We start from the raw sequence: 26,583 nt of genomic DNA on the forward strand, positions 1-26,583 counted from the left end.
CAATTTATTCTGAAAAATTAATTATGCTTTGCTTAAAGACCAGTCTGTGTGTGCAAGGGACCACATTATCTTTTATTTCCAGTTAATAGAAACAATTGAATTTCTCAAACAATTTAAACGTAGAAAAATCAGTTCAACTATTTCCTCTAAAAATGTATTTATCTCTGTGCATTAAAATGAGCTCTCAGTGAAACGGTCATACTGACATCAATACCCAGAGCAAAAAGACCTTTCTTACTAAGCACTTAAATGCTTTTTCTTTTCCTTTTTTTTTTCTTCCTCTAAGCATACACAATTGTAGGATTATGGAAGCCTCAGGAACACCACCGGTACTACCACAGAAGCTCTACTCAATCAAATGCCATGCACACAGAACACTATGATAATTTCATCGTAGTGCTACTGTTTGCAACTAGCAGCAGCCATTTTGATGTTGAGTATTTACTTTACTAATAAGTCACGCTACCATTTTCAACAAAACCACAGGTATGTAGAGTCCACATAACAGTGGGAAATCGCAGATCAGCAGGAGTCTGCCAGCTGCACGTTGGACAAATCTACCACTAAGCGATGACTTCCTCACACATTCTTCCTTAACACAGTCTGAAGCCATTCATTCAGATGTCTTGTATCCCTATAAGGAAACTGTTCTACACCCCAAAGACACTATAAGAAAACTTCTGAGAGCAACTGGAAGAGAATCACAAAGCACAAGAAGGTGTGGTTTGGGCAAAGCCTCCTAGATGTAAACTGAGGATATCGATTTTGAGAGTCTGCCCATGTGTCACAACAAATAACTCCTTGAAACACATTTCTGAGCTTATGTGAGATGCATAGAAAGGCACTTCCACACCACAGTTTGATGTTAGGCCCCATAGAGAAAAATGTCCTGATCATGTATTGCCTCAGTGCGTTAATAAATGCATGCACAGAAGGTTTGATGAGAAAACAAAGCTCTCACCAGTCAGCCTTATAATCCAAGCAGGGAACAAAAAAATCCCCATCACAACTTTAAAGCAACACGGTACAGTCAATGAAGATTGCAGTTAGCACAGAGTAATCTAACAGTTTCACCTGCCAGGAAGGAGATCTCCATGCTGAGGACTCTGAGAAGTTCTCAGAGGCTTCTGAAAACAAATCATCTTCTGAAGGTATTCACCAAGTCTCCAATGAGGAGTTTATGGGATGATCATATATTCGTCACAACAGCTTCACAGTGCCATCTGTCCCCCTCTACAACATTTCTGCAGGGGTACCAATCTCTGGTATTTAATCCACACACTGGCAGGTATGCAGCTCCATTTTTGGCAGCTGCTTGCAAGTGCTGCTAATCAGCACCCACCTGGCAGGGACATGACTTTCCCATTTGTGTACATATCTCTTCATTTCCTAATGAGCGCAAGTGAGACACCTCCAATTCTCAGTGAATGCAATGCTCTCTTTCACACAGAAGTGTAAAAAGTGTTTGAAGGAAGCACATAACAACAGCAGGCACTATAAGTGAAATGTAAAAATTAATGAGGAATAGCTATGCTGGCTGTGACTGAATGTTTACCTGGATTCTTGTAAAATCCTAACTAGCTTTGCATTTTTCATATCTAACCTTCTTCCCACCCTGAAAGGACATTTTTCCATTGCCTAAATCAGTGGGTTCTCTTTGGTTGCTTGGGGTTTACATTTTTTCTCATATAAATTCTTTTTCTCAAACAAAATCCAACAGTAAAATAAGGACTCTAGACAAAGAGAAAAAATCACTAGAAGAAATCACACATGCCTAAGAAGATTGGCAGTAATTCATATTAATTGCTTCAATTTATTTAATTGACCAAATTATACAGGATACCATGTAAACCAATCTAGACACTGAGTTTAAATTAGGTATTGATTCTTTTTTTCGTGCCACACCTAAGCAGTTCTTACCTGCTCAGGCATTCTCTCTCTCTCAATAGAATCAAGGTTTGGAGCTAGTTTAGGTTACTTATTCAGGGAGACTTGAGATGAATGCAAAAATTACAAAACATGTTTATATGGACTCACTTTTGGTATAGAACTTCATTTCAGAAACCTGAAGGCTATGAAAAGTAATCAAAACAACAGATCGTATGCAAGAAATTAAACAAATAGTCTATAGAAGTATTATTTTGATCATTTTGATTGCCATTTAATCTTCAACAAAATGCCAAGACTGAAAGTAATTCTGAAAATCCTTTCCAAAGCAGCCAGGCTAAACTACTACCACATTGTTAGCATTTAACAGAATTTACACAAAAGCTATATAACTTCTGAATAAACCGCATCTTTAAATGCATCATTTTGAAGTAAATACTTATTTATATAGTCAAATTAGTAACAAAACACTATCCCAGCAATCTAGTCACAGAATAACAAGGAGTGTGTTTTATACTTAAAATGGAGAAGCGCTTCATTCCCCTCACATGCAAACACATCCTTAAGCAGCTTTCAGGTATTTTATTTTTATGAACAGGAATCTGAAACAAACAATAGGGGACAATGATTGTATTTGAATGCAGAATTCTTGATCTTTAAAAAAATATAGAGGTAGTGTTCTCAGAAAAGCTGTGTGCTCTTTTCCATAGCAAAGTACACTCTATTCCACACTGGCTTTGATTTAAAGGCAAATCTGAAACTCCAGAGAAAAGATCAGATTTAATGTCTGACTTACGCTATTTTTCGTTCATTTTGTTTGATTAAATCCTATGCTTAATTTTGTATCCGTTAGAAAATTAACTATAATCAGTCAGAAGAAGTGGACTTTATTTCAAAGTAATTTATTTATTGCAGTAGTCATTCAAAAATGGACATCAAGAGTAATGCTTTACTATCTCTGTGTTGAATAGACACTCTCATACTACTTCTTATGTGCTGAATAATATATTTTCTGGCTTTAGTGATATAATGTCCCCACTGAGTTGTAAGAAATTTTCCATTGCACATTCAGTTATTTTATTAGAGGAGAAGAGTGGGCACTCTCATAGCTTTTTGACACTATCTAATTAACGTACTTATTTTTAATTGCACTTCTATTTATTTAAGTGCAATGGACAATTACAGCATATTGCTTTGGTCACACAGCATTAGTCAGAGAGGTCTGAGCTTTCAGCAAAAAGGTCTGGGGAGGCCCAGAATGCAAGAACTCTGAGAACTCAAGCTATTTAAAAACCTCTCTTACTCCTTCAAAAGTTTTGCCATATTTTGTGTAAGGACACACTTGTATAGGAAAAGAACATTTCTTTGGTTAAGTTCTTACAGCTGTTTTGATACACTGTAAAGATGGACTGTCAAAATATGTGTTATCTTTGGAGGAAAATTAGCAGGGAAAAAAATTACAGGGGAATGAAGAATGTTTTTTTCAACAGCCTCAGCATTAACCTTTAGCTCTTTTTCTGACACCAATGCAGAATTTGAAAAATACTAAAAAATGTTTCAATCCCTTTCAACATGTTATAGCAGAGAAATTCCACTGATTAAACTTCTAATGTGGAAACAAGTCTACTTAAACCCAATTAATCACAGCAAGGATTATATCACACCCAGTAGAAAAATGAAGCGTCGCTTTTTGGATGTCTCCACTGCTCTGAATTTTTGTGGTATTTATTCTTAACCAATTTATTATCCATTAGACTATTAATGGTTATTGATGATAAAGACAATGAATTGCATTTACCCTCTCCTCTGTGTTGAATCAAGTTTCCATGTGGGAATTCACATGTCCCACAAATGCTGCACATGCCTAAGAGGTAATTGATTTCAACGCACACTGAAAAATGTAGGAGTGACAACAAAGGCTCTAGAGACACCGTTTCTTTTTCAGGTTGTTTTAAAATGTCCATGTCTGCCTCAAAAAAAGTCTTTTCCCAAAGCAGGTAGCCCTTACCCCAAATCCCTGCTAGATAGGCATGTTCCTAGTCAGACCTCTCCTTCAATTTTTCTTCAGTCCTTATCTAGCTTTTATTAGGAGGTTGAAAGAGAAAGAGATGAATAAAACGTCTCACTCTATAAAAAACCCAGGACAGATACTAAATCAATGACATTTTTATGCACAAGACTTTTTAATCTAACTTTTTAGAAGTTTATCAGTCAGTTTAAGTGTTTCCCTGTTCCTGGAACACAAACTATCAAATTTAAGATTAAGTCAGAAACCAATCTTACAGGAACGCGATACATGACATTACTTAACATGTTTTCAACTTTAAACGTTCTCTGATATGATATACACATACAGCAAAAGAGATTTAATTGACTTTAATTTGACATAATAATAAAAAAAAAATCTCTTAAACACACACTACCAGAATTGTAATTAGATATTCATTTATCTAAACTGCCAGCAATGAAATTTCTTTTACTACTCACCCTCACATTTTCCCCAAGATTTCCCATGAAATGACTCATTTGAACACAACAGCGATACTGGGCTTCATATGAAAACATGCTAAGAAGCTGACTTACAATGCTACGATACCTAATTTGTGTTCAAAGGAAAAATCATTTATACAGATTGATCTATACCTAAAATTTCCTTTATGCTTACCATTATTGTTCTTGTAGAGTGGCTGGATGACTCTGGAAAACAGAAGAACCACAGTGCATTAGAGTATTGTCTTTACTCATAAAAACCTTATCTTATTACATTTACCCTGAAATATAAGATGTTTCTGCATAGCTACAACAAGGAACATATCAGAAATGCAGGGACTGGGAAGATGTCTCATGAAACAAACATGAGAATCATCACTGAAAACATACAACAGATAAAAATATACTGTTACATGTACTCATTAATCTCTATTATTGATTGTCCTTTTCTGCAAGAAAATGAAAAAATAGAACTAATTCATATTTCTCATCTCAAAATTTTTGTTCATGTTGCTTTTAAACTGTGGCAACATTTTGTGTGAATGATCAATATTGTAGAAAAAAATACAAACAGTATCAAAATAACTCCATAACTATTCCCATTTTGAAAAGCTCCATGAAACTACATTCTCCTTTATACAAGAATTTTCACAGTTTCTTATTTTAAATAGCAAAAGGAGATTGAGAATTCTAACATCCAGAAGTTTTAATTACTATCTCATATATGATAAAGTCAGTCAATAGAACACACATTTACATAATATTGCTCAGAAATCATGACCAGGCCAATAGCCAACACAGACTTAATCCTGTTACTTAATTTACAGTACATTTCCTTTGTTGTTGTTTTTACCATTCTCACTGGGGACAGAGACTTGTCCTTTGTGGTGTTATAATACTACAGGTGTTGTATTACTACTGTGTTCTTTCTAGTAGAATAGAGTGAAGAAACTGTGATCTGCACAATTCATATCTTTACAGTGAAGTTCTTTTTGCTATTATAAGTTTATTTACTGTTTTGACATTCCAGTCAAAAAACATTTCAGGAATGTTCCTGAGAAAACCCAGAGATTGTATTTGCAGTAGGATGGAACTCTTGAGAAAGTACTCATTATTTTTACAAGTGCAACTTCCCAGAAACCAAAACAAAACAAAAGCAACAACAACGACAACACAACCTAAAAGAGCACAACTGCATTTCCTGAAGAGCAGAAAATCAGGTTAAAAAAAAAGAATGTTGTTTCTTGAAATACAAACATGCATTTCAGAGCACCTCCACTCATACCAAATGAACTAACTAAAGCACATACTTTCTATATTCAGATACTCCAGAAATAAGGATACCTTCACTCTTTTCCAGAGGTACTATCCTTTTGGTATAGATTTATATGCCTAATCCTATAAAAGTCATGATTCTATTACTGATGTTCCAAAATATCTTCTTTGAGAGAACTGGGGACTGCAACACGAAACAGCAGAATGGATGTGGAGGTTGTTAAAAGGATAACAATATGTTTACACTCTTACAATGCCAACAGCTGTTGATTCTGGGATTTTAGCACTTCGATAACCTATTAATAACCAAGCAAAGAACTAAGGAAAGACTTGTTACACATACAAACTTCACGCTGTAAAAGAAACACTCAATTATATTTATTATTATTTTTTTTAATAGTTTAAAGTGCTGAAAATACTGAAATATAATCTCAATTGTGAACCACCTTCTAGAAATAGTTGAGTAGATTTATAAATTAAAAATTAACTGAAAGATCTCTTTAAGAAATAAATGTAGTCAAAAGATTCTAGATCTAGCAAGGGCTACTTAATAAAGCACTATTTTTGCACAATTTAAACTCTTGCACGCTGTTAACTAAATATTCTTTGAACTTGGAAAGAACTGAACAAACTCACACTATTCTCACATTTCAAGATGCTTTACTGATAAAATATGGTGTTTGCATTTAATTCCCCAATGACATATATATTTTTCTCCTTTAGTCTTTTCTAACTAGGTAAGAAGCCACATCCTTAGCACTACACCAGCCTTTTTCCAGATTATATGCGTTTATATGTCCTAGTCTTTAGTCAGTCTGCTGACCGAAATTTTTCTATTTTTATTTTTAAATATATATATTTACAGGGTCATCAGCAAGACTAGCTGGTGAGAGTTGCCCTTACAAACCATCCAGGTAGATGACATCCATCGCCCTTGCCCCATCCACCAAAGCTGTCACTCCATCATAGAAGGCCACCAGATTGGTCAGGCAAGACCTTGCTGGCCATCTTGAATCACCTCTTTGTCTCATATGTGCCTTAGCGTAGCTTCTAGGAGGATCTGCTCCATGATCTTCCCAGGCACTGAGGTAAGACTCACAGGCCTGTATTTCCCTGGGTCTTCCTTTCTCCCTTTCTTAAAAATGCGAGTAATATTTCCCTTTTTCCAGTCTCCGGGGACTTCATCAGACAGCCAGGATTTTTCAAATATGATGGAGAGCAGTTCAGCAACCACATCAGCCATCTGTTTCAGAACCCTAGGATGGATATCATCCAGTCCCATGGACTTACACATGTTCATGGGACAGGATGACTCTTTGTCTTCCAAGATCAAAATCTGAAATGCTAGAGAAAGAATACACATGCACAAGAAAAGCAAAAGAGCACAGAAACATACAAATGTATCCAAAAAGCATCTTCCCCAGATGCAGGAACTTTCCAGTTAAACTGCTTAAGCAGTTTATGAAGGTGCCTTCCATATTTCGTTATGCAATAAAATAGATCTTGTACTCTGCAATCATAGCTTACGATAAATAATCAATCCACTTGACAGAAATCATACACAGAATTACTAGGTGCAAACTCCAGATCTCAGCTCCAGCACGTGTAATTTTTGAGGTAATTATGCTCTTGACCCTGTTAACGAACAGACAGAATAGTCTTCCTGCAACTTTAATTCTTTAAAACACTACCAGTGGAAAGTAACCAGAACCTAATTCCTGGAATGACCACCTGCACTGTTTTGTAAGCTAATTTGATTAGAATGCTGTCCTAATTGTTTAGTGTTCTTACAGCTGGTCTATTCTGCCAATTACAAAAGAGTGCATTATTGTAAAATAATGTCTAAGCATTATCTATATGTATAAAAATAAATCCTCTTTCAAAAGCAGAAACTGTAGGCAGCTCAGGGGGCACATCGCTGTGGAATACTTTCAGCTCCCCTTGTGATCCCACTTAGCTTACTCTTTCTATTCAACTGCTGCTTTCAGATTTTCCTTAGTCCAACAAGATGGAAGCGATGTATAGAATGCTCAAAGTGAGGCATCAAGGTACGAACGCTAATCCATTTTAAAGTTCTCAGAACTGAAAGTAAGTAAAGAAGACTTACAAATCAAGCATTTCCTATCTTCATATAAATAAAAGCTATGAGTTATATACAACAAAGAGTTGTGAATGACTCTTTTGCAGCGCTCTGCTTGCCCAAGAAATAGCAGTAACATTACAGAAATACTCATATCTTCAGAGAGATCTACTTCCTGTGCTCATATTTCCATCAATTTCAGAGCACATACTTCAGGTTTTTTTTTTACTGAAGTGTGATACGTAGCCAAGTATTTCAAAACTTTTACTAGTTATAGCAAAGATCAAAACTGGAACACACATTTTCACAGTAAATTTCAGAGTAAAAAAAATCTGGTTGTAAAACAATAAATAGCATTTTTTCTCACTTTTCAGAGAAATGGGTACACAATTCAATATTAACTGCATGTTTTGTTTCAGCACGGGAGGAATGGTTACAGTAGATTCACACAACAGCTTATCGCATCTCATCTCTTCCCTTTCAGCTTGAAATGAATGTTACATAAAATAAAGTTTAAAACAATTTAGGTAAGCATATAGTTTATTAATGTGAAGTATATGCAGGGAAAAAAAATTAATAAAATAAAATAAAATAAAATAAAATAAAATAAAATAAAATAAAATAAAATAAAATAAAATAAAATAAAATAAAATAAAATAAAATGGTCTTATTTTTAAAATGAATGGAATATCTGGTGTTTTTCAATACACATTCTATGGTTGTAATCTGCCCCCTTGGTAGAACTTCTCCAACTTTACAAAAGGCTAATATTGTCATAACAAAGAAAGCAGACACCAGAGTGAAAGGACATCTCTCTCTGCTGAGAAATTCAATCCAACAGTGAAAATACCTTCTTCTTCTAACATAACTTCACGCGAGATTATATGAAATAAATTCCAAGGAAACACATGTTAATTTTTTTGTTTGTTTGTTTGTTTTCAGTTTCAGGAAAATTTTGAGCAGGAAAGACTTCAGATTCTCTGCTTGTCAGTTAGGCACCTTAGAGTTTCATGTATTTGATGAAGGAGAGTCTCAGTTTCCCAATGGAAAAACAAAAAACAAACAAGCAAACAAACAAACAAAACCACAAAAACAGGAGTGAAATATAAGCTTTCTTTCCTTGTTTATCTCTTCAATAGCCAATCCTATTAACAATAAATGGAGTGATAGAGACTGACCAAAACAGCACCTAGAAGAGAAGGTACAATTTTTTGAGGTCTTTCTCACATTGCCAATTGCTCATGTCACTTTCTTATCTTTCTATGATAGAGATGCATGGGTTCCTACAAAAATGGGCCAATAAAATTGCTTTCCCATTCTTAGATACAACTGAATCCTTCAGTAATTTATTCCCTGAGGAACTGAAGTGTGGCTGTTGAAAGAATCCTCTTGAAGTTATCAAGACATCTCAGGCTGAAATACAGCACTGAAGGTCTTCAAAGAGGAAATTGGGATCATAGTTGTTGATTAAAATCTCTTCAGCTATTAACAACTGATTCTTCTACTTCTGCCCATGAGTAATGAAATTGGTATCACTGGGTACAGAACAATCTCTACACTTCATCAGTGACTGTATCATGTTGGACATCCTGTAGATATTCTTGGTTCTGATGCATTTAAAAGCAAGAAAACAGCTGCCAGGTGACAAAGATTACGTTAATGTAAAATAACTTTACCTGATCTTTCCAAATATTATATGGAAAATCATCATTACTCATCCTCCCAAAACAACAGCCTGATGTGAAAGCTGGATGCATTGTTGCGCACAGTTAAGCAGCTTCTGAGTGAAAGTAATCATTTGGAATCATGTCAGACGTAGTAATTTAAAGATCAGACTCAAAATATCTACAAAGCACTTCATAGTCACATCTAAGTCTTATAATTATCAACTCCAGTCATAAGATAGGATACAAGCAACATTCTGCAATGCTGTGATCTTCTGAAGATATAAATTTCCCCATTTAAAAGAGACTGCCTTCACGACTGAAAACCATTTAAACATCTCATGCTGATTTCCTTTACAGCAGCAATGGAAATTCTGTATCTCAGAGTAGTTAAAAGCACCACATGCATATTACATGAAAAAAACCCAAAATGCTGTGTATTTTTCCAGAATAGAAAATAATCTCTCTAATATTTTTCTCTCCACCCTACAGAATGCAACATTTCCTTTTCTTTGAAAACAGACGGAAAACCCCCCCACTTTTCTAAGATCACTCAGAAAAATTCTCCCTCCTACAGGAGAGAGCACAGCTAGAAGATCTTTAACTCTGAAGATAAAAACAGCCTCTGATCACTACCTTCCTTCTGAAAACACTAACAGTCCATAATAACAGCCATAAATGGCACTTACATAGTGTCATTATATTCAGGTGTATGTATTACGTGTGGATGAATAGAACTAGATCTAGTCTCTTAGAACTCTTAGCCATCCACATGTGACTGATAATTAGACCTTTAAGCATAAGCCTCCTTACTTCCAAAAAGAGATAAATGAGCTCCCTCATTTAGCAAGGAATAATGGTCAAAAAATGACACGTTGCCTCATCTGTATCAGTTGCAGAGAATTAGTCATACATGGTACATGAAAGAGAATCTTGTACTGCAGTGGCCATACTAAGGACTGAAGCCAACGTAAGACTTCCCTATAAAATAGTAATCGTGTTCTTATTCAGTCATAACTTACTTAAAAGCATTAAACCAAATATTACTGGTTTTTCCTCAGTCTTCTTCGCTTTTAGAGATTGGTTAGTAAAAAATTCTGTCAAAATACAGCACGCAACTCACCTGGGGAATACAATTGACTTGAAATACATTACTCTAAATACATATTTACAGAGGCCTAAGTGACATTTACTTGAATACTGTAAATCACTGTATATCTTAAATAAACATATTTCTATGGCTTAAAAATATCTTCCAATACTGAAGCTCAGAAATGAGCTCACTGTGCTCATTTCTGTGTCCTCATATCATCAAAGCATGAATTGAGAGACAGAATACATCACCATCTCATAGTGGGCTTTCTGGAATCTGTTAATTGATGCAATGTCATAAAACCAGAAACAACCAATAGTATTTTGGAAACAAAAAAGCCAAGAGGACCACAGCCAGTACTGAAAAATGGAGATTAAGATGATCCAAGTGACCGCAGCCAGCAATGATCCAAAATAAAAGCTATGGTTAAAGTTGATATGTGGCAGAAGATGATAATGCAAGGGATTTTAGGCTGAAGAAACTGTTAAGAAAACTTGAGGATATGTCAACAAAAGAGTAAGTTTTGGCCAGCAGCTAAGTTTAGTGTTTATTCAAGTTCTGTTTGACTTGGTAGAACAAAGTAGTCTAATGAAAATTATATTTCCATGATCACTGTTGTATCACATCCAGTGTGTCAGAAATTATTTTGCAGTTTGCACTGACCATGCTTTGCAAGCTTAAAGGTAAAACTAGTACAAGAACTAAAATAGCCAATCTTACATGAACAAAATACACTTTCCAGATTTCTATTACCATGGATATATGCTTCCTTTATGATTTAATAGAAAATAGATAAGTAGAAATAATTAACTCCTAAAGCAACAATTTACAGCTCTCAATAGTAATTTTTTCAAATTAGATGCTAGTGTGTGCAAATTGCCTTAACGCAGTTATGTATTTGATACAAACGAATCAATGTGGCTAATAACAAGCTTTATAAATACTTTATGTTGAAGAGAACATTCAGAATAGATGGAAGAAAAATGTTATGAAGCTCAGCTCTTTAAAGGGTATTATCATAACAATGTTTACCTTGAACTTATTGCTATAGCTTTCTTTGCTGTGGAAAAATCTTTATTTCCAGGTGAAATTCATTCTTCGGTCAAAGATTACAAAAACAGTCCAGTCTAATGGCCAGCATTAGAGAGGAGAAAAAGCAGCTTTTGTTCACAATCACATGCAGAAACTACCAGATCGTCACTACAGTACTTCACAATGAATGTTCACAGTGAAAATTCTGCTGTGTGAAACGTACTGCACTTATAGCTATGCCTATTAATCATATCATTGTTTTATCACACAGTTGTCATCTTAGTCCGTTGAATAGCTTGCATTGCCGTACATGTTATTTGCCTACCATGTGATGATTGTTTGCACAGCGAGCAAAGGTCCAGGTGATCCTGTCATACATATATTGTATTATATTTTATTTTATTTTTTTTCCAAAAAATGTAGTGATTTCTAGGTATTATTAAATGCACAGTAGGTATTTTCACTGCAAGATACAAATGACATTGACAGTGACAGGAAAGCATGATCGTTCTGGTAAAATAATGGACTGAGCTTTCCCTCCTGTATTTGGAATAGCATTTCTATTATCTTGTCTAAAAAGAATCTTTCTCATTTCTACCTTGACCTTTAAACATGAAAACAGAAAGTCACCTCTTTTGTGCTAATCACATCTCAACAGCCTATTTCAGAACATAACTTCTTCCAGATTTTCTGCTTGCAACACCACACAGCAAATAATCTAATTGCTTACAGAAGTTACATCTCACAAGAATTTAAGAAATGCAGTGCATGCCTCTGCAAAATATTTCTTCAAATAAAAATGCAATAAGGCAAAGTAAAGCTTTTGCAGCATCTTTCTTTTCACTACACTTGCTCTTTTTCTTTCTTATGCTTTTATGTAGAGGTGAAAGATCAGTAAGAAAAATGGTACAAATAGGTTTTTGTAAGACATGGCATTAATGTTATTGATGAAAACCCATGTTCAGTGAATAAGCATCACCATTAATTGCATTAAGAGTCAATGCTGAAAATACGCTGTCTACACCTTAATTTCTATGACTGTGCCTTCTTATTTAACGTCATTTTTTAAGAACATACACCCTATAGAAAAGTCATAAAACTTTGCTGTTTCAGGTCCACAGGAAATTGTGCAATTCAGAAATGTTACAGAACATATATTTTATATTCCTTCACTTACCATCAAGACCATTATGATGGCTGTAGTTCCTTTTTCCCAAAATACTTAGTGAAGAGTGACTGGAGGGTGCAAGCAGTCGTTTCGTACTTGGACTTTGAAGGCTTGGTGTTGATCTGATTACATTGGGTTTCGCCGCAGGGTGAATCTCTGTTTAAGACAAAAGGCAGAGAGAGAGAGACACACACACACCGACTTGATTTAAAAAGCTTTTAGTCTACTTGGTTTACTAAATGTACACTTTGATTTCTATCAAAACACAAGTGGCTTTCTTCAGCATGAATGTGTTTATAGGACCTTGAATAACGATCTGAACACCTCTTCATACCTATTGCTCCTCCAGATAAGGAAGAATCAATTTAATTTTAGATTTCCTGAGCTTACTGCAATGGTGTAAGGTATTCACAAATGAAGAGATAATAGAGATCAAACTGAAGCAGTTCTGTGTTTTCATTTTCCTCCTTTTTTTGGGTTTTGTATTAGGAGCTACACACCTACAAATTGTTTGTCAAGGAAACAGAAGCATTTTACATCAGTGAAGCCCCCTCAGTGTCTTAACTTATTCAAATTTTTCTGTCAAAAAAGCAAGCTTTAAAGGATCATCTGAAATACAGGTTGCTAGATGCAAGGATCAGGGAGAGAGCTACAGCACTACTCCAATACTGCAACATCAATACAGAACCATTATTATGGATTCAAATATTCGAGAACATCTGAAAGAATTCATGCAGGAGTATTATTTCAGAGATGGAATAAGTTCAGCACACAAAAGGCAGTGAAACTCATCTGCCCAATGTGATTCAGAGCAGGTAGCTGCTGTGTTTGCCAAAAGCTGGTGCAGTTGTGTGGAAATTTCACAGTAACCTGCCAAATGAAGCTGGCAAAGGCACTGAGCAGCAGCAACCAGTGGCACGCAGGCTGCCTGAGGCCTGTGGCCCAGCTGAGGCCTGCCACCTGAATCCCCCACCAGTCAGAGATGCCCTCTGAGCAAGACCCTAAGGGCAGGGGAAGCTGGCCAGCAGATCAGGAGTCAGCTATCTGCAGAGAGCAAGAAAAGAAGGAAAAAATAAAAATGAAGTACTTCCGTAGCCCAGGTTTGCACCTGAAGAGTGCTCCTTTCTGCTTTTTTTTGTTTATAAAATAGAGAGCATGAGCTGGGAATATGCAACATCTAAAAGGAGGCATGATGTCCAAGGAGGAGGGCCCTCAGCCTCTGCTCCTAATAGTAATTATGCAGGAGAAACCATTATACAGGAGTAGTCCACACAAATAGTGCATTTTTTTTTTTCTTCCTAAAGTACTATAGCCCAATATCAGAGTGCACCACACACCCATTTTCATTGCAAGCCTTCACACCTACCCACACCAGGAGTCAGGGAGCTCAGCAAAACCTCTGAGGCAGCCACTATAACCTTTAATAGACAGAAAACGGGAGGTGGGAGAGCCAAACAGTTTTAAGTATAGAAAGGAATATGATGGCCAGAGGGAGTCAGGCTGCACAGTGAGAAAGGACAGCACCAACAAACTTTGCATTGGAAGACTATGGTTCACTGATCAATGATTTGGTCACAGAACAATCTTACTTTTAAAAGTATGAGCACTCTTACCCTGTATGCTTCAAGAGATTCAGATTAAAAAGAGTAGAGCAGGATAACATGTTTTTAGTTGTTAAAATGATATTAAAAGCAGGGTGCTGGTATCTGCAAGACAGTCCTGTAAGGCTGCACATGTAAAGGCGAGTTTGTTATCTCTGATGTTGTCACTGTTTACTTAAGAGCTCAGATTCTAAAATGCTCATTTGGCAATCTCTTTCAATTTTCAGAAGGAAATGATTAATATTCAGAGCTAATACCACTATACCATTATCTATTTGCAAAAGAGCTCCAGCAGCAAACAAAATAATCCCCAGAGCTGGATCAACAGACTAGAACTCAAACTCCTGTCTACATTATAAAGGAGATATAATTTTGTATTTCCAGGAAGAGCTAACAGCTGAGAAAGGATGCACTTCCTTCCTCTGATGTTTTTTCAGTTTAGAGGTCCTTAATCCCCAGTTTGCCACTAAGACTGTTTTTACTCTTTCGGCAGATGAGTAAAGTAGCAGGACCAAGTTTTACAAAGAAACTTTATTAATCAGTCAGGACCATTTCTCAACACCTTGAGTCCTTCCTTTAGGGTCTTTACACTGTCTACTCTCATGCTCTACCTACAGACTTGCTTCAAATATTTGCACTTTTAGGGATCTTTTTATTCCCACTGCTATTACCTTTATTCTACTGACTAGTACTTTTTTTCCACTGACAATCTCCTATCCACCTGCAGCTTCTGCTTAGAAAAGTAAACATAAAATACAAATAATCCAAATTATCCCAATAGCTATGGAACAAATAACCAACTGGCCCAATTCAGATACTATGATCACTTCAGAAATTAAAATAAAAATGAAATGAGAAAAGAAACAAAACTCCAATTACATATTAGGAACCTCTGTTATGAGACTGGCTTGAAACCTCAAGTAACAGCAATAAAAACTCTAAAAACTCCCATTTTCACTAATGTCACTGAGGTACTATATACATATACAAAGCAAGTTAAGAAAAGTTGAAGTCTCCTGCTGAGTCACTTAACTAAGCAGCCTGAATTCCATACATGCTTAAGCAGCTGGATCTCTCTCATCTCTTCTCAGCATGCAACTCTGCTGGAAACTCTAGACTGGTTTCCTGATGACTAAGAGGAAATATAGGGCATTTAATTATCCAGGGGCTCACCTTAGGAGGGTTTGTTTTGTAAGTACAGTAAAGACTGAAGAGATTACAGGGGATTAACCCCAGCTCTCTTGAGGACAGGGCTTACTTTTAATACTTAACCTATTCCACCTGGGAAAATGGTGGCCCTGAAGCAGAAGAGACAAAGGAAGACAATGACCTAGAATGTGCAGAGTGTTGATATCCTTTCTACCTCACCAGTAGGGCTCAAAAGAGTTGAGTCTGTGAGACACAGTTAACAGCATTTCAATAAATGCTTGTGGGCATGGCCTGGATTTAAAAAGGAAAACAACTGTGTAAGGTATCACTTGTCATTTAACACTAAACTTTAAAATAAATAATGAAAGCACTACTTATTCACTGGAACGTGTTATTACTTCCCAGCCTTCCCACCCATAAAATGCCATTTTCAAGCCATCCCTTAAAAGCAAGCTTAGATGTACATCCAGAACTATGTTAGGTATACTTCATATCCCTATAACAGGCATTATTTGCCTTCTGTTGTATTGAGATATTTCACTTCTCATTCAGAAGCTAACTGGACTCTACAGATACCTTGCATATTTTAGCACTGTTAATCATCTTCACAAAAGCATCAACTAAGTGCACAATGCTATATAAGATCATCCATCCATTTATTCCCGTTAAATCTATAGACCCGTGCTTCCACGTGTACTAAGACAGTCCCTTTCAGCGTAGACAAAGCAGCATTAAAAAGATACAAAATTTCCTAAAATACTCATGCTGTCCTTTCTTCTTCTGGCTGCACAAATGCGGTCAGCCAGATGAACCATCCCCCCCCCCTCAACCACAGCTCCTCTTCTCCCTTCTGTACATCAGTAACATAGAACACATGGTTGGGATGCACTATCTTTTTCCTTAAACTCCAGAGGAGGAAGAAACAAAATTATGTGGCAGAGGATATTAATTCTTCACTATCCCATTCTTTGAAGCCTGGATTGTGTTAAACTTGGTGTTCTGGAAGAACAGTCATAACCACATTTATATCTGATTTCTGTTTCAGTAAGTCACAAGATCATTATTGTTTACTTTGTTGTACAACAAGCAGGTTTAAATATTGAGCAGGAACATCTAAAATGAGCTCTACTTCTGTAGAACAGTGATAATACCCTGCAGAATTACTCCCTGCTTCTGGTCAATGGATTGATTTCTGTGTTTATTTCAGGATAAATTAAAAGCCTCTCCGGTATTTCATCTCTTAGATGATAATGTAAATACTTAACTGTCAGTTCCTTAAAAGAGGACCATTTTTTTTTTTTTTTCTTAAATAACAAATCACAATGACTGGAATTCCTCCTCTCCTCAATATCTTAGGTGAGCAACTCATCCTCTTGGCTATAATCTCAGTACAGTTTACATCACCAAATTAAAAGAAGATCAGTGTTTTAGGTTGGCTGAAGTCTGCTCCATCAGTGGATGGGAATTTTGCATGTGGATTCAAGAAGCACAGAACAGCATGCAGCATACTGAACATCTCCCCATTAAGTGCTAATGTCTTCAAACCACCAGACTGTTTTTCCCATTGTAAACTGCATCAGGTTTCACTCTGCCATTTTAAAGCAGTATCAGAAGGCCTTCTGCCTACGTTTTCCATCATCAATCACACAATTTTCCAGCTGAATAAAGCAGCGGACCAGAATATTTATTAATTTATTCACTTCATAGTTTTCTTGTTACTAAAAGCAAAAATCTCTCGTTTTATGCCTATAGATTTCTATGTATCAGTAAATAACAAATAGACATTTATTTTACACTGGAGGAAGATACCCACCTAAATACCCAATGATACATGACAGTGGTTTTCTGGTGCTTTTGATCTTCAGAGGATTTCCAGTGATTTCATAATGCCGATCTGCATCTGAGAATTTTAAAGAATAAAACTCAGTTTAAGCGTTTCATCATTACAAATATAATTAGGACACACCAGCCAGTTTCTGACTTAGACTTTTACCACAGATTGCTTGCTTGAATCTCTTTCCTTTTTTTTTTTTTTTTCCCCACCAGCATTAACAATGACAGATATTTAAAGGTAGGTTATGTCTTCACTTATGTAAATGATCTTTAAATTCTTTGAAAAGTTAACCCAAGATCTAGCAGAAATTCCATTTTGCCTACAGAGTCATTTTGGGTGCAATCAACTAGGCAAATGAAACGCAAATGAAAAAAAATAAAGGCAGTCGTGGCTATTAGCAAGAATTTACATCGACTTTTTCACTTCAGTATTTTCTACATTCTTGTCTGGCTCTGATTGGGCTAATACAGAACTTCAAGGCTTATAATTCTAAAGTCTGAATTCCGTCACGTCTTACTCCCACGGTATGGTGATTCAGATAATCCCACTGTGACTATTGTGGAAAGATGAACCTTAAACAAACAAACAAAAAAGACAAACAAAAAAAAACCTTTACTGTAACATCTGAGCAAACTGGCCAGTTCATAGCCAAGTACGCATGCCAGAGCTCAAAGGTTTCAAAGACCATAAATTCCTGCAAACAAAATGAAAATAAGCAGTTCAGTAACTACTTAAGTTTGATGCTAAGAATACAATCTCACACCTGAAAGGCACCGAGAATACCCAAACACAAAACTTCTACATGCCCCAAACACAGAAGTGTTACTAAGAAGAGGTTCAGACTTAGGGATTAGGATCTATCAACCCAAGGCAAAAATCAAGAGACACCAAGTTTCATTAAGCAGTTTCAATATTACTGGAACAGCTTTCTTTCTAAACACCCTGGAAAGAATGGGTCATCTGCTTTACAAGAGCATATAAACAATCCCCATACAGAGTACCCCAAGAACCCAGATATACGAAACCATATCCACATTTTGACTTTGGAGATCTAGAATTGTCTCCCATAGAATTTCGTCTCGCATATACACACACCCATGTGCATGTTTCTTTATATGCGTATCACGTGCACACAAATCTGCATTTTCTAACAAGCTTTACAAGAACTAGATATTAAAAATAGATTATAGTAATTACAATTGTACTTTGCACCCACAGTGCGTGTTACTAAAATATTCCTGTGTGTTTCAGTCCCGCACAGGTTACAATGCAGTACATTACATACAATGAATACACCTACGTGAAATGGGTAAGATGCTATATTGAACAATTTATCTTTGAGAAAAAACATAACATTTACCATCTATATACACTCTATCCAGATCTGTAAAAAACGTGCAGGTGATGTAACCACAGTAATGACTGAAATAAGCATGTGAGTCTGTTCACAGGTGTTTCAAATCCAGCAGACAATGCCCAGCTTGTTTTAATGTTATTTTTTCATAACATAAGTAACAATACATATGCTGTGCTCAGTGAAGAAAATGCACTGGAGCTAGCGCCTGGAATATTTTTAACATTCCATAACACTTGAACTATTTTAAGAGACAGCAGAAAGAAGCATCTCCGCTGACTCTCAGTAAAACAAGCACAGGCTATGCAGTGAATATTTTATAGTTTGGGAATAGTAAAGCACTGAGCACGAAGAAATCAGCAAGAAGTTTTCCTAACTACATGTTGTGAGATGCTAATAGGCTGACTGAGAATACGGACAGTAGAATGAGCGCTATTTCCACACTTGAGGCAAAACGTTTTCACCAGAGGTGCCTGGTGGTTATTCCAAAGCACTGCTGTCAATGAAACATGTTTAATGATGGCAGACTTTAACCCACAGTATGGTACTTCCATGATAAAGGTAATAAAGTTCATCATCCTTATGTATTACTTGTGAAAAACAACAAAAAAAGTCCTAACATCAAACACGACTATCCGTGTAGACACCAGAAGTCTTAATAAGATCAGTGAAATAATGGAAGCGATGAGAAATAAAATAAGGCTTAAGAAAAAAAAAAAAAAAAAAAAAAAAAAATTCTTAAAAATGGAGTATTGTATCTGATAGTGTGTATTTCTCAGACATAACAAAAACAAGAAGGGCAACAGTACCTGTAGCAATATGAGATGACCAAGTGTGATGCAAATATACAACACAGCTAAAGATTTGTCAGAAAAAAGAAGACTAATTCTTTGTATTGGTGTTCACTGCTGAGAAACTCTAAGAGAAAATCCTTTTATGAGAAAAGTATGAAAACAATTTCACATGAAAGTATCCACAGGAAATATTTCAAAACAAAGTAATGAATAAAAACAAGTTTCTGGGGCCAGATGAGATTCATCCAGACAGAAACTGCTGAGCACCTACAGTACTGATGTTCAGTTATTACTTAAACGTCTCTCATTTCAAGGGAACAAAGCCGTGGTGAATGTGATAACATTCTTCAGTAAGTAGTGTTGTAGACTGGCAAAAGAGCTGAGCTAATAACAGAGGCGTACAGATCAAATACAGAAACACCAAGAGCAAACAATGACCTTGAAAGTGGAAAATACTTTTGTTGTGTTCACATTATTAAGCAGCGTACCCTTGCAACAATGACTACTGCATGCTAGGCCTTAATAGCATGGGTGCAGCCAGCAGAGAAAGGGAGCTAACCCTTCCCCTCTTCTTGGCTGTTGTGAAAACACAACACATTGATTTCTGGAATCACCACTGCACAAGAGAGATGGATATACTGGAACAGATCCAGCTACTGTAAAGTCACCAGGCTGGTGGACTGCCAGCACATAAAGAGAGGCTGATGGAACTGGGTCTGGCCAGCCTTGAGATAGAAAGACTAAGGGAAGACTTGACTACCACCTGCAGCTATCCCAGAGAGGCTGTAGCATCTCCATCCTCAGAGATCGACAAAAGGCCCTGAGATTTATTCAGGTGGTAGAATCAGACATTCATAGGCCCCCTTCCTACACACATCTTCTGTAAAATACCATCTTCAAGTGTCAGGGGTCTGCCAGGATCGTCTGAAGGATCTTGATACACTCACACACATCCGATCTGGCATCCAACTTAGAATTTCAAACAGCATTTTACAAAATGTGTCACAATAGACTGTTATTTTTCAATGGCTATGATGTAGCTCCTTGTGCCTCCTGGTCCCCTTGCTGGCAGGGCAGTACAAGAAGCTGAGAAACCGAAATGCCGCTGGTTCTGTATAGAGCAACTCAGCAGCAACTAAAATATCATCATGTTATCAGCATTGTTTTTCTTCTAAAACCAAAACACAACATCATACTAGACATTATAAGATGAAAATCAGCTCTGTCCATGTTGAAACCAGGAGCAAAATACTGAGCAAAACAGAAAACATACAACACTATCTTAAAATTATGGGAAACTCTTATTTTGAAGTGCATGGAATGTGGGATACTACAATCCTTAAAAAGATATGGTACAATTAGAAAAGCTATAGGGAACAACATTACAAACCACAGTGTGAAATGGATTCTCTATGAGGTTTTAAACAGAGTAATTTCTCAACCTAGCAAAGGGATGACTGCTGTGAATATCAAGGAAATCATGCAATCTAGGGAGATGATGATATTGAATGGAGCTTGTCCATTTAAATTCAAAAGGGGTTTACATTTTTTTTTGTACTTACTAGATTTGTAGACCTCTGAAACTTAGATATTCTGACTTGTGAGTTATTTCTGCCAAAACACTAACAAATATCCAATAACTTTACTGAAGATATTCTCTGAATTTTCTTCCTCCTAGTAACATTGGAAAAATATTCTGCACATTCTTTTGATCATTTTGCTGGCTAAGAGAACTCAAAGATTATAGTAGAGCAAACATTTTTATCCTACATAGAACCAAAAGATCTTCTGCAGCTATGAAAATCAAGAAGATAAGGAAATGATTTCGGACTCGATACTAGTAAATGTTATTCACTTGAAACAAATGGATAGCATTTTGCAAATACACAGACTGTATGCTTAGAAAGACCAATCGGTAACAAGACCTTTGCATACGCTACTTAATTTTTGTCTTTAACCAACAGTATCATTAAGACACACCATCACATACCCAATGTCTGCTATTAAATCCGTAGACTTAGAGGCGTATACTTTGATCACAGACTGTCCACTGAGAACATTTTGTCAATCACACCTGTATAGACAGTGTAACTGCACAAATTTAAATTACTGTGATTATTACAGATAATTGTACCAATAAAACTGTATGTGAGGAGGAATAAACAAGCAAACAAAAAACAACCAGCTAGACTTAAAATTCACATTGAAGCAATGAAGTTCACACAGACATGGCTCACTGTCAGGCATCAACAACTTGTAAGATTGGATCCAACTCCAGCTGATCCCTGACAGTGGAGGAGAAAACCTACTACAGCTTCCTTTAATTAAACCCACTGACAGAATTATTTTGCCTGACTTTCTGAAAACTTGTGAACTAACAAAAAAGTTGGATATTTTGCCTGATTCAGAGCACGGAAGTTTCCATACTGAAACAGTTCACCAATTCTAATTATTCCTGTAAATCCACCAGACAAGTTTATAGTCAACAACTAATGCAAGTCTATTTTGTCTAGGCAGAACAAAGTTTGCTGTTACCATGATGGATTACACTCCTAGTGAGAGACCCCATGCTCCCTCAACCTTCCGGTGACCACCTGTAGATTAAAATGAGATGTGAATGTGTCTTCTCCATTACCTCCTGCTGGCATCAGAGCTGGAGTCGCATGGTTCACTAGGGGAAAATTTTATTCTTCAAGTTAAGCAAAGGAATGAAGGACACAGAATAGGGCCTTGTCCTCCGCTAGCAGATGTAATGGGCTGAGGGAGATGATGTGGGTAGAATTACGGGAATCGAGTAAATGCTCTGAAATCTGTGGGGTTTTCATTTGTTTGTTTGTTTTAGCACTTCTATGTTCCTTCAATACAAAAGCAGTATCTGCAAATTCAAGCAGAATGAAAAAACAAAACAAAACATTTTACTTTATGAGAAATCCAGTAAAAGCTAGAAAATGAAAGCTAGAAATCCACTTTATGACTAGTTCAGACTTCCTTTCTCATAACAGGTAATTAATTTCATCAACTACCCAGCACTTGAACAATTTGCCTAAGACTAAGAAGGCACAAAACTTGATATGCTGCTGGGGTTAGAGTGCCCCGCCATCCTCCTATATTTTGATTTTAAGATTTCTGAGAGAGTAATAATGTTGGCATGGCGCCTACTTCAAGATAGCTGTGAAATGCAGTTATAGCTTCCAGCACTTGCTCCACACACACACAGAATTACGTAAGTCTTAAAAAGAGTCTTAAAAAAATTAGATTCAAGTGCACCAATACAGAAAACAAATTCTAACCACCTCATGCTATATTGTAACCTATTTAGGCCAGGGTATCTTCTAAGCATGAATGCAAGTACTGCAACACCAACACAACCATTCATTCAATACTCAGTGGTATTCAACATATGAAATTATTACTGCTAATTAAGTACTTCATTAACATCAAGCTGTCATTTAAAGATTCATGGCATTCAGGAAAAAAAAAATTAGATATAACAGTAAAATCCACATAGTGCACTGAACACAGGTCACCAATGTAAGTACATGAATGAAACTAGAACAGTTACTCAACAATTTCCTTAAGGGGCTTTACTAGAGTATGAATATAACAAAAATCATATGCAGGTAAGGTAACACTAAAATTCAATACAAAGATGGCAAATAGAAGAAAATATGTATGCGTGTATGTTTACACATAAATATTAACTGCATTTCATGAGACATCATTTTGTTTGCAGTACTACAATAAATTAACTTGAATGTTGTACTTAAAAAACATCAATGACTGATTTATTTACATTTTTCCTTCCAATCTACATTAGATCTAAGCTGGAAGCAGCAGTATTCGCAAAGATGTAATAGCAAGGTCCAATTACTTTACGTAAAATGAATAATAAAAGATAGAAGCTACAGGAACAAACAAAATTGTTCCTGATGTTAATCTGATGTGGCACTTGTTTGCTTAAAGGAACAAGGATGAAACAGTCAAGACACTTTTAGTCTGATACAAGAATGACTCTTCCATGCTGAAAAGCTCAGCTTTTTACCTCCTTTGTTTTAAAAGCTGAGAAGTGACTATAACATTTGTTCTACTATGATGATTAATGCTTGGATGAAATCTCCCCCTTCAACTTCTTGAACAGAAAGTTCTTCTGCAGAAAGAAGAAATAGGGCTATAGATAAAAGATTCAAGTGAACAAGCTTTCCTCCCGTACTCAGCACTGGTGAGGCCTCACCTCGAGTACTGTGCTCAGTTTTGAGCACCTCAGTACAGAAAGGACATTGAGGTGCTGGAGCTGGTCCAAAGAAGGGCAACAAGGCTTGTGAAGGGCTTGGAGAATATGCCCTCTGAGGAGAGACTGAGGGAACAGGGACTGTTTAGTCTTGGGAAAAGGAGGTTGAGGGGAGACTTTATTGCTCTCTTCCAATATCTGAAAGGTGCTTACAGAGAGAGTGGGGTTAAAAAGTACCATCATTTCCTCTCAGAAAATAGTAGTTATTTTGTATTAAGGGTTAAAGATATAAGCACAGTTTAGCCTTGGAAACAATTGTCCCATGAAAGTACAGCCCATTTTATTGGCACAATGGGCATCCAGTTTCCTTAAACATGTAAGCTGTTCTTGATTTGGCTGTTTTCTTTCTTCTTTCAAAGCTGTACAGTAGGACAAGTAAACAAATAAGGACAATGAACAGAGTTCTGGAAGTTGGCAGAAGCAGGTAAAGAGTGTGCATGTGAGAAACAGTTGGTGTTAAAGTACATTAGGGAAAAATACTCAAAACCAGATTTTAAGCCTCTTATTATTTCTTATAATTAACACTGATATCATTAGCATCCAGGGAAAACATTTAGCACTAATCTAGTGAACATGGTTATAAAATCAATCTTATTAGAATATAAGGTCTCTTCAATTGTACTACAGTTGGTAGCATGCCAGCACAGCTTATTTTGTAACATCAAGTGCCTCATTGGAGAACTGCACTGATGAAGACTGAAATAGAACCAAGCAGCGTGAGCAGTAAAACTACACTCTTAGTAGAGACACAAAACCTGCTGAAATAGTGAGTGACTTCTCATTGGACTTCAGAACAAAACCAAAACACATGAACGTAGAGTGACATCCTGATGCTATCAACAACACCCAAAACCATTTGTCATACTAACACTCAATTAATTGTTTCTTTGTTTTGATTACAAACACAAAAGACGTGACACTGTATTTTATTTAAAACTAAAATTTAAAACTAGAATAGACAAAAAATAAAAGCAACTATGGTGAAATGATAAACTTGGCTAACATTTTCCACTTGATCATGTGATAAAGTGTTGCATTACACTCCACATCTAACTTCTTACACATCCACAGCAATAATACTTCTTCCTTGGCCAGTTCCACTGAGAAAAACTAGAATACGTACAGTTCTACACTTTCTACTTAGTAAAAGAATAAACAACAATATAAATGCAGAATTCTTTCATGTTACCTAGTTGGAAGCATGACTTCTGTCACAACATTGATCCTCCACAGGATTTTTTTAAACAACATTTTTTACGAGTGAATTAGGCAATGGCTATGTCCCTGTTAATTCGTTTGAAATGCCCCCCACCTTCCCCAGCCCCCCCACCTAATCAAGCACCTTCCAAAACATTCTATTTTTGAAATAGTCTGAAAACTGTGCAAGGCAGTCAGATTTCATGAATGTGTTGGTGATGTGCTAGACAAATGAAAAAAAATGAAAAGCAAAAGCATATAGACAAGAGATGTTTATTGAAAAAGAAAATAAAATTAAAAGACAAAAATGGGTGGGAAGCACAGCACACAGAACTTAAGAATTAAAAAAACATCTTACATTCTGCCTTAATGGCAGCACAGTTAATAGGAACAAAGGGACGTCTTGCTGCCTGCCGCAGCCGAAGGGTATTTTTGCAGACCTGACGGGCAAGTTTTGTCCAGCACGTTGTGTGAAGAAAGAAAGCTTGGCGTGTTTTCACAGCTGACTTTGGACTTCCAGTGTTACGAACTGGAGTTCCTTGTGTGGCCTGCCGGGACATATGAGTTCTAACATGGGGTTCCTACAGAAATAAAACAAAAAAATAATAACACAATTTTGAATTGCACAATCTGAATCTTCCCTACTAGTGACAGGCAGTACCAGAAATAATTATGTTTAACAGAAGAATTATCTGGTGTTATTAGATCCTGTCATGTCAAGTTGAAAGAACAGCCAATGAAGAAAATGAACAAAAGATATTTTCCTCATAATCAATTAAATAACAATAATAATAATCCAAAAGTTGAATAAATTCACAAGTTTAATAAACTAATATGTATAAATGCTATTCAATAAACTGGGGCTATGTATACGAAGCTATGCAACATACTGGAGAGCTCTGGTGTGAATTAACATACATTATACTATTCTAGATGAAATTAATGTTTTAAAGTTAATAAACCAATTGCTTGACAAGACAACATTTATCTAACAAAAATGCATGAGGTGGACATTTGTCCACCTTTCTAAGTCTTGGTCAAATAAAGAAAAGTCAGGACTAGCACAATGCTTAGCTGTACGAAAGACAGGAAAAAGATTAATAAGAGAAGTTTTGTAACATCACGGTTCAACACATATATAAAATGCATTCAAACCACAATAGTGTTGTGAAGATGTCACACTTCATTTCAGGAAGGCTTTATCTATACAATCCTACCTCTGCAGGTTGGCTGGAAGAGAGTTTATCTTCATCTGTCTGTGTGGGCATTTTCAGGCCACCATATTTCTTCCAGTAAATCCAACAAGACGCACACAATCTACATTGCATATTAGGAGGACCCCAAGAGTACCACTGGTGAGACTGTGAAGCTAAGGATGAGAGAACACCACAAATAAATTATATGCTACATTGAGAACAGTATATTCAAATGCTGTAATGCATTCCTCAAAAGCACTATCAAGAAAAATATTTAATTCATTTGATATGAAGAAAATAGCAACTTATTTACAAGCACCTCAAAGTCAATTCCAAAGTGAGAACAGTGAAGTATTTCTGCGTTTACTTTCAAACTCAGGACTCCCTATAAGCAAAAAGAGATTTTCTTCCAGGAATCTTCAAGAACAAAAGAAAACCTATCAAGAAAAAAAAAATCCCAAGCAAATAAACCCCTCCGCTC

The 26,583-nt window shown here is 36.3% G+C and overlaps 1 protein-coding gene across 4 annotated transcripts in view; it reads right to left on the reverse strand.

Moving 5' to 3' along the window:
- The window catches only part of MTA3 (metastasis associated 1 family member 3), a 116,426-nt gene that overhangs the window by 21,471 nt on the left and 68,372 nt on the right, over nucleotides 1–26,583 (reverse strand). For all 4 annotated transcript variants that reach the window (XR_011903076.1, XM_072331898.1, XM_072331897.1 and 1 more), the window contains exons 13-17: nucleotides 26,124–26,275; nucleotides 25,265–25,487; nucleotides 17,253–17,339; nucleotides 12,699–12,845; nucleotides 4,553–4,584 (exon numbers count right to left, since the gene is read on the reverse strand). Coding sequence is in view for 3 of the 4 variants with exons in the window: in XM_072331898.1 (XP_072187999.1) it covers nucleotides 4,553–4,584; nucleotides 12,699–12,845; nucleotides 17,253–17,339; nucleotides 25,265–25,487; nucleotides 26,124–26,275 (641 nt within the window). In the remaining variant the exon portion in view is untranslated. The remainder of the gene's footprint in view (nucleotides 1–4,552; nucleotides 4,585–12,698; nucleotides 12,846–17,252; nucleotides 17,340–25,264; nucleotides 25,488–26,123; nucleotides 26,276–26,583) is intronic.

This window comes from Excalfactoria chinensis, chromosome 3 (genome assembly GCF_039878825.1).
Source record: "Excalfactoria chinensis isolate bCotChi1 chromosome 3, bCotChi1.hap2, whole genome shotgun sequence".
Lineage (NCBI taxonomy): Eukaryota > Metazoa > Chordata > Aves > Galliformes > Phasianidae > Excalfactoria > Excalfactoria chinensis.